This window comes from Manis pentadactyla, chromosome 4 (assembly GCF_030020395.1).
Source record: "Manis pentadactyla isolate mManPen7 chromosome 4, mManPen7.hap1, whole genome shotgun sequence".
NCBI classification, from domain to species: Eukaryota; Metazoa; Chordata; class Mammalia; order Pholidota; family Manidae; genus Manis; species Manis pentadactyla.
The window spans coordinates 174,849,568-174,867,049 of NC_080022.1; the positions used below are offsets into that span (position 1 = coordinate 174,849,568).

The 17,482-nt window shown below is 40.5% G+C and overlaps 1 protein-coding gene across 4 annotated transcripts in view; it reads left to right on the forward strand.

Moving 5' to 3' along the window:
- The window catches only part of TLK2 (tousled like kinase 2), a 118,510-nt gene extending 103,183 nt beyond the window's left edge, over positions 1-15,327 (forward strand). For all 4 annotated transcript variants that reach the window (XM_036899760.2, XM_036899763.2, XM_036899761.2 and 1 more), the window contains 6 exons: positions 2,531-2,620; positions 5,871-6,040; positions 7,266-7,404; positions 10,904-11,015; positions 12,449-12,556; positions 14,575-15,327. In XM_036899760.2, the coding sequence (XP_036755655.1) occupies positions 2,531-2,620; positions 5,871-6,040; positions 7,266-7,404; positions 10,904-11,015; positions 12,449-12,556; positions 14,575-14,748 (793 nt within the window). In that variant the 3' untranslated portion in view covers positions 14,749-15,327. The remainder of the gene's footprint in view (positions 1-2,530; positions 2,621-5,870; positions 6,041-7,265; positions 7,405-10,903; positions 11,016-12,448; positions 12,557-14,574) is intronic.
- The last annotated feature ends 2,155 nt before the right edge of the window (positions 15,328-17,482 follow it).

The window sequence follows — 17,482 nt, forward strand, 5'->3', positions numbered from 1 at the left end:
TTCTTACATAGTGAATAAGTTACATAGTGAACAGTACAAGGGCAGTCATCACAGAAACTTTCGGTTTTGCTCATGCATTATGAACTATAAACAGTCAGTTCAAATATGAATACTCATTTGATTTTTATACTTGATTCATATGTGGATACCACATTTCTCTCTTTATTATTATTATTTTAAATAAAATGCTGAAGTGGTAGGTAGATACAAGATAAAGGTAGAAAACATAGTTTAGTGTTGTAAGAGAGCAAATGTAGATGATCAGGTGTGTGCCTGTAGACTATGTGTTAATCCAAGCTAGACAAGGGCAATAAAACATCCATGTATGCAGAAGATTTCTCTCAGAACAGGGGGGGTGAGGTTCTAAGCCTCACCTCTGTTGATCCCCAATTTCTCACCTGATGACCCCCCTGCGACTGTGCCTGTCAAATATGTATTTCTTATGATTCATTATATCACATTGGTACACTTCAGTGTCACAGTAACATTATGAAATAGGAGAATGCTGCTGTGATCCTGCACAGTAAGGTCTTTTATTACTCTTCCTTTTATGGGGACGAATTCTCAATCCCATCTGGAATCAAGACATTTATTTGGGAAAAAAAGGAAAACACTCAAAATAAAAGGTTGTCTTGTTTAATTTTGGGTTCTGTTCCTCATCTCCTTTTTTCTCCTTACCCCCCAAACAAAAAGCAAAGATTGTTTTACTTTAAAATTTAAAAGCATTAATAGTTACTACTAGATTTCTTTAGCTCTCCAAAACAACACAGTACAAAACTCTGCAGTAGGAAGCATTTCATACAAGCTGTCGGCAGAAATGATTGTATCTGAATTAGTATACTCTTGCATGATACTCTTCTGATTATCTAGGATAAAATCATTTAAAAAAATCTAAATATATATCCACTTAAAGAGAGTAGAAGACTACCACTTCAGTGGATAAGTTGCTTCCAGTGTCTTATTCACAGGGCGTCACTCCCTTGGACACCCAGTGGAGAGTGCCCCGGGGGAGGCCCGGCAGAGGCCCGCCCTCCCGAGGAAGCGGGAGAAGCAGCCCAGAGGCAGCCGGATGTGGAGGGTGTACTTTCAGTGACTCACAACCAATGTCTAACCTTGTTTTTCCGTCTTTTTTTTTTTTTAAACAACATCACCTTACCACCAGATGAAATAGTACATGGAATGTTGATGTAGGGAAAAGGAGAGGTGTGGAGCTGCTTTGGCTGAACGAGGGTTTGGGCCAGAGACGCACTTGCTCAGCATCTCCACAGGCGCCCCGTGGCGTGGGTCTCCGGGCGGGCCTCCACACGGCCGGCGCTGTGCGGGTAAAGCCCAGGGCAGCGCCGTCACAGAGCCCAGGGCAGCGTGCGCGGGAGCACGGCTCTGCCATGGTGCTGGCAGGCCTTGCCTTTTCAGAAAGACAGGACGATGAAGCATCGTAAGAAGCAAAAACTGCCGAAAGTGGCAGCTTGACAAATAAGCCTAGTCAATCAGAATTTCCGTTGGGGAAAATCATTTAATTACTTCTAGATTCCTGTTCCTCTGCCTGCCTTCCCCTGATTGTTCCCCAGTTTTTCTTCAGTTGAGTACTTCCTGTGCATTTTTGACATTGTGGAGTGTACCAATTACAGAAAACATCACTTTATTTTTCGTTTTATTTTATGATACTATGGAAAGTTTCTCTTTTCTGACTCTTGCTTTATAACAAAATGCTCTAAACTAAATGATGCTAGATTACTTAAAATATAATAATTTCCTGTCGCTGTCTTTGTAAATAAGAACTAAGTACTTTAAAAATTATTAGTGATTATATTGAATAAACATGTTCTATTATTCTCTTAGAATTCAGTATATGAACATGTCAGATTATAATGCATTTTGGTTCCTAATCTTACTAAATGATTTAGAATTGGAAGAGTACTAAAAAAGAAATGTTAATACATACATGTAAATTCTTATTCCAAGTAAACTAGGGTTTCTGTAACTCCAAGTTTTCTATTAATCTCACATTTTCTTAGGAGAAACTAAAGTTGATAGCTCTTTAAATTCTTTCTGTAAAGAGTAGGACTTAAAAAGAAACAATTAAAAGCACTGCTAATTGCCTTATATAACTGGCAGTTCTTTTAGCCAAGGAGTTTACATGCTAAAATCGATCCCCTTGATGTAATCCCAGGATATAAACATTTATGAAGTATTAGCTTTAGAGGAGAGAAAAAATGCTGTCTTTATAATTTTTAAAGCTCTGTAATTTGGGTATAAATATTAAAAGAGGTGAAATTGTGATAGAATAAACTTGAAAGGGACATAAGGTTAGAATCCATTCAATCAACAAATACATGAGCACCTACTGTTTTCTTAATAGCTTGGTAAATGCTGGTAGAGAAAAAAGGATGAGGAAAGATATGGGGACCAGATGAATCTGAATGAAACAAGCAGAAACAGTGGAGAAATGAAAATGTATTTAGGGGCATCCTTGAAGAATTCTGAAAGACAGGCCAAAGTACAGAATGTTAATTTTCCATTTCGTTTACAGGCATGCATGTAGGGAATACCGGATTCACAAAGAACTGGATCATCCCAGAATAGTTAAGCTGTATGATTATTTTTCACTGGACACTGACTCGTAAGTGCTATGCCATTTTAGCTTAGCAGTTAATATTATTTTCTTGCAGTATGTTATCTACTCATGAAATAGAGTTTAAATCTGGGTCCAGGAAATACTCTCTGAGGGAACCAAATATATTTACTTATGGGAAATGATCATAGGTGATTTCACTTGGGCCAGCAAGACATCCCTTGTCCACAGGTATGCAGCTGTGGGGAGAGGGCTGGGGCTTATCTGTAGTATTTACCAATTTCTGTGGTGTAAATCTCTCAACATCTGATTTCAAGCTACCAACCTTAAAAATAAAAGCTCTACTGAGATATAATTTACATACCATACAGTTCACCTATTTAAAATTTATAATTCAACAGTTTTAATATATTCACAGATACGTGCAGCAATCACCATAGTCAATTCTAGAACATTTTCACTGCCCTGCTAAAGAAATCTTGAACCTTCTGTTGTCATCGCCCTATTTCTCTCTCCCTACCACCAGCCCTAAGCAACCACAAATTTACTTTTTGTCTCTATAGATATCCTGTACTGGACTTCCATATAAATGGATCATATAGTATATGGACATTTGTGATTGGCTTCTTTCACTTAGCCTGATGTCTTATTAAGATTCATTCTCATTGTAGCACATATTGGTACTTTATTCCTCTTAATGACTGAGTATGTTCCAAATGCCACTTTTTGTTTATATATTCATCCTACCAGTGGCTCAATAACTAGCTCACAAAATCCTGAAAATTTAGCTGTCAGCTCTTGGAAACTGACACAGATTGGTACCACCAAACCACTAACATGTACCAGTGGGTGTGGACTGTTTGAGAGAGTCCCTGCCCCACCCTGATGAACACTGACAGGCCTTTTAAAGAAGTACAAGCAGTGTAGTTTTATCATAGAACACAAGTGAATTGCCACAGATGAAGGTGTAACCTAATCCTGTGTGGTAATGTATAGGTTCATAGGCTTATAGACATAAGAATTTAAAAAAATTCTAGGTCTGCCTTCTCATTTTATAGATGGAGATTTGAGGACCAGAGAAGCTAAATGAGTTGTCTGAGATCTTTAATAATCTTAGGCATTGTTTTATTTCATTACCTGGTGTAGGTGAGCTCTAGCACCTGTGGGTTTATCCAGAAGTTTAGAAATATCTCAGCATTTGGAAACATTTTCTCTGTGGAAGTCTGATTAGAGTCAGAAGAACATGCCCTGGGCCTGGCCTGCAGGTGTTCCTGTTAGCCAGCCTCGCAGGGTGATTCTAGGAATTTTGGCCTGTTCTAGACAGCAAGTGTATCAGGAAGGCCGAGAATTGACCCACATTTAGAAATGATCCTAAAAGAAAACCCTTGGAAACATGACCTATCTATCCCCTCTTCCATCTGTCTCCATCTTCCCTTTTATACTGGGGTGGCCCTTGAACCAAGCATAGCCTTGCGTGTTTAGCATGGAGTGGGGTTCAGAAAAATAATCTAGTTAAAGAGCAAGTTTGTGGCTTTACTGTTTTGCTTAGAGTAAATTCCTTAAGTTCTAAATAGGACACCCTCCCTCTATCCCCAATGTAGAAATGTAAATACAAAAACCATTTCAAGGATAAATATAATGACTTGGGTTATCCGGTATTTTGAATTGTGTATATACTTTTAACTAATCTGAGAAATTGAGTTAAATATGTGCTATTCTTGAGTTGTTTACTTTGTTTTTCCTATTATGTGTATGGTGAATTTTCACCAAAAATAATACCATTGTTTGAGAGTCTTCTGAGAGTTGTTTGGGTATTAAAAATGAGATTTTATTTTCGGCTTGCATTTGGGTCAAATAATAAATCCATCAAGCCTGAGAGTCTGTCTCAGATTTCAGCATCCCAGATCAGAATCTGTAAATTTCAGGCATTCATTCTCAAATAGCGTGTTAGCATGACCTAGTACACTGCTTCATAAGACACATAAGCTGTTGTTCAGTGTGGGGATCCCACAGGCCCGTTTAGTCCACATTTCGCTGCAGTGCTTTTTGAAGGCCTCAAATTGCTCAGAAGCCTGTGGCGCTAGTCCTGAGCATGTTTTGTTCTCTGCTCCTCACCCTTGTAGCCTCTGTTCATCAGGGTCGCGTGTCAGTTGTTCAACAGGGTTCAGCCACTGAGGAGACAGAGGTGATGGTGGGTGGGGACTCCTCCCCCAAAGCTGGTTCCAGTTTCCCTTGGCGACCCTGGGTTCTGGTTGCACCATCTCCTCCCTCTGGCCTTAAGGTGCCCCAGTGGCTGCCTGCTATAGGTGATCTCTGGGGTGCCCCAGTAGCTGCCTGCTATAGGTGATCTCTGGGGTGCCCCAGTGGCTACCTGCTATAGGTGATCTCTGGGGTGCCATGCCTCACTTGCCAGTTTATCTTCTTAACTCTTCCATCATCTGTGTCATCAATTCCCTGAATTAAAGTCTTTTTGTTTCAGATACTCAAGTGGTTATTTCCTGACTAGACACTGAATGACACACCATCATTGTCACAGCTTAGAATCGTTTAAAAGGGATTCATCTCCCAGGAATAATCAGAGTCCAGAAAGACTTACTTCAGTTTATAACTGCCATGGAAGATGGCCACATTATCCTAGTACCACGAATGGTATATAGATTTAAATTTGGGCCTGTATGGTATTTTCATATAATTTAAGGGGGAAAGCCCATACTACGTAATAACCCGTTTGTTAGAGCCACAGATACTGTACTTGTATTTAGCAAATGGAAGTTGTACTACAGTATTTTGCCAAACTGCCAGGAGCTGTAGTAAACATACAACCAGTCCTTGGGGCCTGGGCAAATCCTAGGGTCTTTCTCTGTGTCATATAAAACTCAGGGTCATATAAAACGTTTGCAGTGAGAATTGTGCAGCTAATCACAAAATGCTTGTTTAGAAATGGGGCATGGCATTGATATGTAAAGGAGACCTTTCCAAAGAAGATACCTGGCTTAAATACATGAGTTCTCTTCAGCACTTGTTTAGTTGTGATTCAGGAAGAGGTGTGTCGGGTGAGCTTCAGCCCAACAGGTTCCCACAGGAAAGGTGTGGAGGTTCTTCACCAAGAGAGTAGGAGTTTTCTTCCTGCAGACCACTCAGGTAGGTAATACTGAGTAAAGAGGAGAAGAGTATTTTAAGTTCCAAAGAAGAAAGGAGTGAAAGGCTGCTTACCTGAAGTCTTCATTGTGGCTGCTTTATTTAGTCTTGACCTGCTTGCTCTTATCCCACCGTCAAATGTTGGTTTATTTGTCTTTAGGTTTTGTACAGTATTAGAATACTGTGAGGGAAATGATCTGGACTTCTACCTGAAACAGCACAAATTAATGTCGGAGAAAGAGGCGCGATCCATTATCATGCAGATTGTGAACGCTTTAAAGTACTTAAATGAAATAAAACCTCCCATCATACACTATGACCTCAAACCAGGTATGTCTAACTTGAGGAGAGAGTATTGGTGGCTTTTCTTTGGTCTTGTAAGTGACTTTTAATTTTATAAAGTTGGAGAATTTGGCAGGAACCAAGGAGGCCTAATAACATCCGACTTCAGATTTCCTGGGTAGGTGTGGGGATAAAAGAGTCCTGGCCATGCAGTGCTGGGTTTAGGAGGGGGAGTCAGGTTATTAAATGCTCTGGAGAAACAATGTCCTTGTCTTTAGAGCCAGGGCAGTTCGTGATGTCAGCTCAGTTAAAGAACTGATCTGGCAAGCTCAGTTTTGTTTTTTCCCATTACTCACACTATGTAGCAGTTCCTCTGTTCCAAGTGTTTGATACGTGCCCCCAAATTAATGAGATTATGCACATAATCCTCGTATTTCATTAAGTTCCAAACAGTTTTCCATCTTTTTGTGTGATTACTTTCTGACTTCAGTAGTCATCAGCAAACAGTAGAGGGCAGTTAGACTTAACCTCTGTATTTTGCTGTCACCCTTGGCTGTTTCCTGGAAGCCTGTGTGTGTTCTCTGTAGACGGCTCTAACCAGCAGAACATGGGTGTCAGGAGGATGGTTCCCGTTTACCCCCTGGTGTGGCATGCTTGTTAACTTGGCTCTCCTCTTCTGGGACCTACCTATTGAATCTCATTATTCACTATTATTTAATGTTCTAATACAGTTCAAATGACTGAGATACTCATTACAGTGGAAGTGATTTTTAAACGCATGCCCATTATGTGACTGGGTTTTCCCTCACTCACTGCAGTCCACATGCCCACCACCAGAACTCTAGGTGGCACTGTGGTACTGGCTTTGATTCTCTCATATGTTTTCTTTGATTTTTTTTTTTTTATCCTGAAACTATTCTGTGTGGTTTAGAGTTGAGAGATCCTTACTGAAAGTTCAGATGAAACTTTCCCACCATTTTTGACCAGCCGTACAAGTGAGTTATTTTACTTTGGCAAGTTATTTTTTTCCACTGCTCATACTGGTGGTTTTGGCACATTAAGCAGGTGATTCTTGGAAAATGAAAGTTTACAGCCAGACACTGAGGACTCTATCCCAGCATCCAGAGTCCAGATTGTTCTATTTCAGGAATTTAGATATTTGCTATTGTTTGCAAGAGTTTGAGTTCACTTGTCCCCATCTTGTCTGTTATCACCTTGGATTTGCCTCTTAATTTGTAAGTCTGTTTTTATTCATGAAGTTTTATCTTTTTAGGTAATATTCTTTTAGTAAATGGTACAGCGTGTGGAGAGATAAAAATCACAGATTTTGGTCTTTCCAAGATCATGGATGATGATAGCTACAATTCAGTGGATGGCATGGAGCTAACTTCGCAAGGTGCTGGTACTTACTGGTAGGTATTGGGAAGTCTGACAGATTGGCTGGCAGAGATGTGGTTGTGCCATACTAAAGCATTGGCAATTAATAATATTTATCTCCTGTTTGCATAGGTAAAAATGCCGAAACCAGAGGAGACTTTCCCTCCCCAGATAGTTACTGTCTTTTTAGCAGTTGGACTCTTTGTATTTACAGCAATTTGTCTTAATTTTTCTTTTCTTTCTTGAGAATCATTGAGAGAGAGAGACTGTGTGTAGCCAGGTGTTTGAGTTGTGTGTTTTGTCCCTAGGGCTGGCTCTACCGAAAGGAAGAGAATGAGATTGCTCCTGTGTATGTAAAGAATGGCTAAAAGCTTTTCAGTACAAATGCAGGTCTCTTGGTGGGTTAATGTGATGAGGGACTTGTTTCTGGAGTTGCATGAGGAACAGGAACTCTGAAGAGCTGGGGATCTTTGAAGGCGAGGATGTAAAGTAATGACAGCATCACTTGAAATCTAAACAGGAGAAAGTGAGCCCAGTCTGCCAAGAAAGTCACCCATCTCTGTCAGCTGTGTTCTAAGGCTTTGGGCCACACTTTCTTCAGCCACCCTAGCCCACTGACTCCACCTGCCTGTATTCTCTGACTTCTGCCTAGTCTTCCTTTTGACAAGTGAGAAGCATAAAAGATACCTGTGACCAGGCATTTAACTTTGTGATTGTAAAGGTGTGTTAACAGAGCTTCCTTTTCCTTCTGAGGTGGTAACACGGAGCCACATCTTGAAATGTGTGATTCTGAACATGGAAAATAGTATTAAGTTGGTCAGATCACTTATCTGGAGTGTCCTGGGCCTTGGCAGAACAGTGACTGCCTAGTAATGAGGGTGTTGATCTGAAGCGGACAGAAGAGGGAGGTGTCATTTAGCACACAGGATCAGTCCCACTGTCATCAGTCCAATCATATTTAAGTTGTGTGTATTAAAGAATTGACCAGATTTAGCAGAAAAACACCATGTGCATAAAATTTCTGCTTTGTCTTGTTCTTTATTGTTTGTGGAAATGGTATCTCTGGTAAAAATCAGTCCTTAAATTATAACTTTGAGATTCTAGGTCTAAAATAGAAGTTACATTTACAGTGTTTATTTACTATGGTGGTTACTGTGGGTTAGTGTTCCTGTCACTAAACAGTTACTAAACAATACAAAAATACCTGCTTTTGGAAATTCTGGAAACAGGGCTATATACCTCTGCTACATAAACTCACTGGAACATGGATTTGAGCTTTTTGTTTGACAGCATTTTATTTTTAAATGGTGAATTCCTTTTTACCTTTAGATTTAGTTATCTCATTGCTACCTATTGCCATATTTGATAAGCTATAAAAACTCAGGTTGAAATTTAAATAAAAATTATATAATGTTTGGGGTTTGCATCAAAGTAATATGTTTGTGGGGGGAGGTGGGGAAGAGGGTACATATGACCGAAGATTGGCCACATGTTGGTAATTATTGAAGCTGGGTGGTATTTATTTGAAGACTCCTTTTACTATTCTTTCTACTTAAGATTATATTTGAAGATTTTTTTCATAATAAAAAGTAAGGTAGGGAAGGGGCTACTGAGAAAATTAAATTTTAGGAAGTCTCCATATTGGTAGAAGCATGTCATAATCACTATCCTCAATATGTGGTCCTTCTGTGATGTCCCAGAGATACAAACAGGGCTGGAGGACACAAATTCTAAGTTACTGTTTGCATTATTTGGTTTTTCAGAGTTCTTCTACATTGAATACTACTTTTAAGTAAGTGACCTGTAGACTAAGCCATTTTCCTCTCTAAGAATTTTACCATGATGGAATATGTAACTTTGGTCTTCAAACACAATTTAGTATAGTATCGTGGGACTGTTTTCTACTCTCTCCCTAAGTCCTTGATAGGGAATTAGAATGCTTATTATTTTCAGTATTACTTGGGTGGAGGTTTAATTCTTCCTGTACAGATGGGGAAACCAAGACCTAGAAAGTGACTTGGCCAGACTTATACTATCAAGTGACCATGTCTTTTGTTTTCTAAATATTTGACTACATTATTACTCTGTATTTGGACAAGTTCTTCCCCACCTCTGCGAGAAAGTTAACAGATACGTTAAAGTGATCATTTTAGAATCAAAGTTCTATTTGTTATTTATCCAAGATCACATTTAAGTCATGTATATTAAAGAATCAAAAACCATGAAAACTAATTGTCAGTTTTCCAGTATGCCCTGATCACCTTTAAAGAAGGAAATACAAAGGTTAATGGCATATAGAGGAGCAGTTCTTTTTATAAATTCTTTCTCCTATATTTTTATTTCTTTGCTTTCTTCCCCTGTTCACAAATTCTCTTTATATATTTTCATTTTCCAATGTATTGGCTAAAAGTTTTCACTGTGAAAGAATAATCAAGGTCAGTGGTCTTAATCATCAAAAATGTCTGTCAAAAATAATAAGAGACAAGAACATGAAATTAACTTATTTAAAAAAAGAAAGCCCTTCATCTGAACATTTTCTGCCTCTCTTGTGGTCCCCTTAAAGCTATAAGTTTAGATTTTTATACTAGGAAAACAGCAGGGTCTAAAGTAAAGTTTTCACAGTTGATTTTGCCAGCATGAAATCTGCCAAAATCAATCTGTTATCTTCAAAATTCTGCCTTCCAGCTGTGCCATGGGTAAGACTCCAGCAACGAGTGGAAGCATATTTGCTTTTCTAAATGCCAGGAGGCACTCACCATCCACACCATTCAATGTGGTGTGGTTAGCATCTAGCTAGTCTTTTTAGAGGTGGGAAGGGCTGGGGGAGGGGGTCGGATTCAGATGAGGACTGGGTTGTGCTAACAACTCGGTCGGCTTTTTATACACTAGTTGTCAGTTTTCCAGTATGCCCTGATCGCCACCCTTAAAGAAGGAAATACAAAATATCCTTTGATAATTTGGACTTTACTGTCGCCATTGGTTATGTATTGTAGTGATTTCCAGTCCATATTTCCAAGAGGCTACCTTAAGAAGAGAGATTAGTAATGGGTCCTGAATTCATTTGGACTTTTAATTGTAACAGTTACTTCTTTTAGAGACATCTTCAGCCAACATGACAGGAACCCCATTCCACTTCCAGTTAGATTTTAATGTTTGTAGCTTCTGCCTTCATAAAAGGAAATATACTTTTTGTGTCCCTCCCTCCTTTTTTTCAGCTTGCTGAATGGCACTTAACATAAGGCACAACTCTGGGAAAGGTGGCGGGGGTGGGTGAAGTAGGGAGGAGGGAGAATATTCACCTCTCAGTAAACTGAGAAATGTACTTTAAGGCTTCACAGGACATTACTGCCTCCTAATGTCTTAGAATATCTTTACATTTACTTTCTTCAGCTAGGTCTAAGTTGCTTTCTCAGCTGTTAAAATTCAAATGTTTTTATTTCCAGCAAGTACTTTTGGAATGCCTTCCTGTACTTATGCATGCCTTTAATTTGTACAGTCATTTTTCTAAGAATTTTTATTTCCTTTTTCTCCCAGGTATTTACCACCAGAGTGTTTTGTGGTTGGGAAAGAACCACCAAAGATCTCAAATAAAGTTGACGTCTGGTCAGTGGGTGTGATCTTCTACCAGTGTCTTTATGGAAGGAAGGTAAGGAAGGAAGAAAGTCAGTGTGAAGGCTTGACTTCTGACCTGGGTGGCACGTGTACACAGTGGCATGGTGTGGGCCGTTCTGTTTGAAGTTAATCATTGGGTCATGCAGAACAGAATCCTGAAATTTGTGGTTTGAAGAAAATACCTACGTAATAATAAAAGCTTCATGCACAAACAAATTTCCAATCCTAGGGCACCTAATGAATGTTGCTGGGCTGTTGCAAACATGCATTTTTGCTGTTATAAATCAGGATATGTTTTGAGTCTGATAATATTTATAGGGGACTGTATGAAATAGTTTATTGATTCTTAAGGGTCCCAAGAACTGAAACTTGAAATATCTGCAGGGCTTTTTATTCCCAACCACCCCATTACTTAAAGCTGCTATTATTAATAGAAGCATGCTTTATGTTTCTGCATGGGGAGGTGGTGTTGGAAGGTAATCATTGTTACCTCTTATCAAGGTGATAGATCATTTGAGCAAATAATAACCTCAGTAGAAAACTATACTAATGAATTTTCATATTTGTGTTTTCCTTGTGAGCATAATACCTTATAAATGTATGTATTAGGAGCCAGTTACGTATTTAATCTTATTTCTGTTGTCAGTGTTGTATGTTTCAGTGCTGTCCGTTAAGCTCTGGGTATAAGCCATTTGGGAATTCTGCAACTCCTCTGGACTCTGAATACTTTTATTACCATCCCCAGACCAAGCTCTTATTCGGATTTTAGCTTCCTCTTTAACTTTTCCCTGGTCTTTCCTTATCCTACCTGTGATATGGGAAGCTCTCCATAGCTAGTAGGAGTTACTTAAGGTCTCTGATAATGTGGAAGTGCTACCGATAATGGTGGTAGAGTTTATCTAAAAGAATTGTTTGTGATCTCTCAGTAGAAACCCTATGGAGATGATACTAGGCTTAAACTTATTTTTTTAAGACTTTATGAGAAGATGGCAATTTGGGACACACATGAAGCCACTAAGTAGCCCCAACTCTGTTTTTTTTTCCCACTCTGTCCTTACCCCTTCTACTACTCCATCTCTTTCTTACCTGTTTCTTTGGGTTGTCACTGGCACACATATGCAATGTGTAAGCCCACAGGGTATCACTCAGAGCAAAAGAGGTTGCTTGTTCCTGCTCAGAATCTTTTTCTTTGCTGGAAGCAAAGCTTAGCAGAGGTGGTATGATACAGCAGGTGCTGCGTCTGGTCTTAGATCTGCCTAACTGAGGTATTGGTCTGTGAGCAAGTTACTTAAGCTCTGAGCCTTTCCTCCTTTATCTGTAGAAAGAGAGAGGAGATCATCTCCAAAGTCCCTTTGAGCAGTTCTCACTAACACATTTCTTCTTCCCTTCCCTATGGTTTTACACTATGTTCTCTTTAATTTTAACTGGAGGCCTATCCTTTTCTGTTTTTTTGTTTTTATATGATAGCCTTTTGGTCATAACCAGTCCCAGCAAGATATTCTACAGGAAAATACTATTCTTAAAGCTACTGAAGTTCAGTTCCCGCCAAAGCCAGTAGTAACACCTGAAGCAAAGGTAAGTTTTCACTTATTGGCCAGTGGAAACCACTGCTTTGCTTTTTGTATTATTTCCGTGGGTGATAGTGGATGGATTATTCAGTACAAAATTCAGGAGTCATTGGAAACATTCTCCTCCCTCTAAATGTGTATTTCTGCAACCCTTTCCCTCCCCTTCTTCTCCCACAACACATACTGAATGCCCATTAATTACTAGACTGTTCTGGGTTGTGGAGAAGGAACTGTGAATGTGTAGCAAGACATTCTCTGTGTAGAACTGTAGACAAGATCCCTGCCCTTAAGGAGTTTACATTCCACTAGATGAGACAAACAATAACTAAAACCAGATACGTTTTAGATAGTGATAAATGTTACAAAGAAAATAAATCAGAATAAGGGGCTAGAGAGGTGGGAACCCTTTTTTGATGGCATGGTCAGAGAAGGTTTCAATGATGAAGCGACCTTTTGAGCAGTCTTGAGTGATATGCAGGTGGGAGCCACGTGTAAACTTGGGAGAAGAATATTCCAAGCAGAGAGAAGTGAGTGAAGCTCAGATATGTGTGTAAGCTTAGCAGGTTCACAGAGCAAGTGGAGCAGAGGGGAGAGTGGGAGGAGAGACAGCAGGACTGATAGTAAACTGCGATGGGAAGCAGTTTTGAGGGTTTTAATCAGGGCAACTGTGTGATCTGATTGCTGTTTCAAAAGCCTATCCTGGCTGCTGTATAGAGAGAAAATTCAAGGTAAAAGGAATTTATTTGACTGGTATCCAACTCAGGATAACCTGCTTAACTCACAAAGAATACCGTTCATTTTCAAAGACCAGGGTCATAAAGGCCATAGTCATTTCTCTGAATTTGTTGTTATCCTTGAAATACTTTAACTGAGTGGCTACCAATAGGTGTTTTTTATTTTGAAAAACCAGGATTGGTATACTTTTGTATTTTGTTAATTAAACATGGAAAAAAATAGAAAATCAGTAGTTGATTTCATGTTCTAGACATTTTAAATAAGACTTTTTTAAAGAACAGCTTTAGATTCACAGCAAAATTGAGTTTCAATACTTGGGAAAGTATAGTTCCCACATAGCACCTGCACCCCTCCCCCAGCCTCGCCAGCTGTCAGTGTCCCGAACCAGAGTGGTATGTGAGTTATAATCAGTGACCTACATCAAGACATCACTCTTATCCTACTGTGAAGTATGGACTTTGGTTGATAATTATATTTTAGATTTTTAAAAACCAGTTCATTAATCTAAAATATTATAGGACTTTGATTAAATACAACTGGTTAAAAAATAGGAAAAGACAGATAACCTGTCCAAGGACCTTTGTGGTAAAACTTGTAGAAACTGAGACTACACAGTCCTTTATGCCTAATACAAAGGAAACCTCCATGTTGGTAATAAATAAGGATTCCGAGTCAAAACTCACTCGTGTGTTTGCATGCTGGCAGCACCCTTGGGGAGGCAAGTTCTCTTCAGGTTTTCCTTTACTACTTAGATATGTGTCTGACCATTTGCTTAGTGACCTGTCAGAATGAAGACACCAGAAAAGCATGTACCAATCGGACACACTGTAGTGTCAGCCAGTGTCGGGTCTCCACACCTGCACCTGCCTGTGGTAGTACTTTGCCATTACAGTTTGCACTTTTCAGGAAGTGCGTGTGAGGTCGTGGTGTGTAAAGACAGGCCCTGAATTAGACTGTGCCTGTGCAAACCAGCCAAGGCAAAGAGAGATTTTTGTGTTGGTCTCTGTGTTTTGGGAGCAGAGATATTCAGAGGTCATGCCCTGGTTCCCCTCTGGAACGGCTCAGCTGCCTCCATCGGTGGAGTCAGTGGCCACAAGGAGTCGCTGCTGCCAGTGCCTCTCCTTCCCTGGTCTTCTCTGGGTCCACCTTGTGGTTTCCTGGAAAGCTCTAAGCGCTTCTCTGTAGGAGACATACGTGCTGGGCCCTGGCAGCTGCTACAGAGCTTTAGGGTTCCCTCTTGGGATGCCAGAATTACCTGCTTTAGGCTTCTTCACGAAACTTTCCTTTCAGGCGTTTATTCGACGATGCTTGGCCTACCGAAAGGAGGACCGCATCGATGTCCAGCAGCTGGCCTGTGACCCCTACTTGCTGCCTCACATCCGAAAGTCGGTCTCCACAAGTAGCCCTGCTGGAGCTGCTATTGCATCAACCTCGGGGGCGTCCAATAACAGTTCTTCGAATTGAGACCCACTCTAGGCCACAAACTGTTCGGCACACACAAAGTGGACAAATGGCATTCAGCAGCGGGTCTGGAACATAGCGAATCCGAATGGATCTCATGAAACCTGTACCAGGTGCTTTTATTTTCTTGCTTTTTTCCCATCCATAGAGCATGACAGCATCGATTCTCATTGAGGAGAGACCTTGGGCAGCTCTGGCCAGGCCTCATAGGAGAAGGCCCCGCCCGAGGTTCCGGCGTCAACGGCCACTGCGGTGGCTGCTCTGAGTGAGGAAAAAATTAAAAAGAAAAACTGGTTCCATGTACTGTGAACTTGAAAACATGCAGACTCAGGGGGGGGTCCCTGATGCAGTGCTTCAGATGAAGAATGTGGACTTGAAAATACAGACTGGGCTAGTCCAGTGTCTATATTTAAACTTGTTCTTTTCTTTTAATAAAGTTTAGGTAACATCTCCTGAAAAGCTTGTAGCACAAAGGCTCAGCTGGGGATGGTGTTTGACTTCGGAGGAAAAAAGTTGCTATTGCCCGTTAAAGGCACTAGAGTTAGTGTTTTATCCCTAAATAATTTCAATTTTTAAAAACATGCAGCTTCCCTCTCCCCTTTTTTATTTTTAAAAGAATACATTTGTTCATAAAGTGAAACCCGTATTAGCAAGTACGTGGCTTGTTCATTCCAATCAGATGCAGCTTTCTCCTCCGTCTGGTCTCCTGTTTGCAATTGCTGCCCTCCTCTCTGGAGGGAGGGTTGGGTGGGGGTACCGAGAGGTGTGGGGTTTGCCATTGGACAAAGAATGAGGTTAGAAGACTGCAACTTGGAGTCTCTCTAGGTTTCCAACTATCTCTTCATTATTTGAACACTTGACGGTTGTCCCTTTTAATTTATTTGAAGTGCTATTTTTTTAAATAAAGGTTCATCTGTCCATGCAGTCCTCTTGGATTCTCTGAATGTAGTAACTTTTAAAACTTCCAGAGGCGGGCAGAAAATGGGCTGGGGAGCCATGTGCTCCAGGGATCAGGAGGTCGTACCCACGGTCTCTGTGTATATTTCTTGTTAACCATGATATTAAAACTTGATCAGCACATAAGCTTTCCTCTGTTAGATCTTTTGGCAGGGAACAACCTCCAGTCCTCTAAATTTTGTGGGTGTGTACTGGTGTGCGTTTGTGTGTGCATGTGCACACACACACATTAACTCACTTTAATAGATTCATCAACTGAAGTTAAAAAATAATCTCAAATAGGCATTTTGAGAATAGATATTTCAGATATCAGCAGTCTCTTTGAACTTTTTTTTTTTAATTTGGCTGTTTCTGAGATGTATGAGCAACTGAAGATGGAGCTGAAATGGGAGATGTGTGGCCCCACCGTGCCCTTGAAACAGCAGAGCACTCGACAGCAGAGAGGGAAGGAGGCCAGAGCTTGAACATGTGGTAGCCAGCTTGGAATGTTACTAACATATGTGGCAAGAGGTCTCAGCCAGAAATATTTAAAGATGCAGCCTTCAGGCATGCTTCTCTGGGCAGGGGAGAGGGAAGTCAGGAAGGGCAGAGAGCTCTCAACTCATGAGTCTAGTAGTTCTTTTTCATGTGAAAAATGCCACTGGTGACACATTTTCTAAGGCCCTTGTCTGTTTTGTGTGCCTAGCCCAATCTCCCCAGTTTCAGAGATTCTTAAGGGAAGATGGAGTGTTCCAAACTGGAGAGAGGTTTATGGATAGGTGTAGCCTTGTGGAACTCTGAATGGAAGGAAGTCAGCGCCGGAGCCCTTGGTGCCCCCTGCTTTCCAAAGCTCTTGTATTGCAATATATATTTATACCTGTGCACACAAGCATGTACACATTATGATATATGTGCACACGTGTGTGTATGTATAGATTTTTCTTTTCAACCATTACTTTCAAGCTCCTAAGCAAAGAGTACTCATGGGGTCTCAAAAATTGGGCACAATGCTGAAAGGATGGTGTCTGCATTTGTGAAGAAAAGGGCGGATTGTGTTTAAATTTACTCAAAATACAAAGTTCTCTTTTTTTTTCCTCCTCTTCATTCAATGATCTTGTGGGGTTTTTTAAACTTCTTTTTAAGGTTGAAAGAATGCTGCATCCTTAAGCCTTTCTCATAACTTCCTGCCTCCTTTTCCTCATGGGCTTATAGGTGAAGCTGTGGGATTTTGTTGATCTACCTTTTCTACCCTTGTCCTAAAGAAGGTACGCCCTCTCCTCTTGCTTTCACTGGGTCCAGGGCCTCGTTGGAGCCGACTGGGCTTGGCTGCATCAGGGCAAGGCTCTTTCCCCTGCATGGACTGGTTCCAGAGAACTAGTGCAGAACGCTGACCTTTTCGAGACTTTAAGGCAGCCAGTGAAATCACTAAATGGGGTTCTTCAATGACATAGTTTGTTAATATGGGTTTCACTTTTTCCAAGAAAAATCCCTTATTGCCACAATGCTGATTCTAAACAATGACAAAAAAAAAGGTGTGTATAAATTTGTAATTAAACCAAGCCAGACTGTTTTGGCCTTTACCAAGTTGGAGGGTGGGGAGGATATTAAAATAAGTTTTAATGAGTGAATTCCCAGCCTCTTGATTTTACTCTAGTTCTCCAGCTTCATACAGGGCCCTTACCACGTAGGGTGTATACAGGCAAATACTGGCTGCTGGCTGAGCTGAGTCCCAGTGGACATCACCGCCATGATGGGACTGTGTTGATTCATGCAACACCTTTTGACCCTCCAGTGTGCCAAC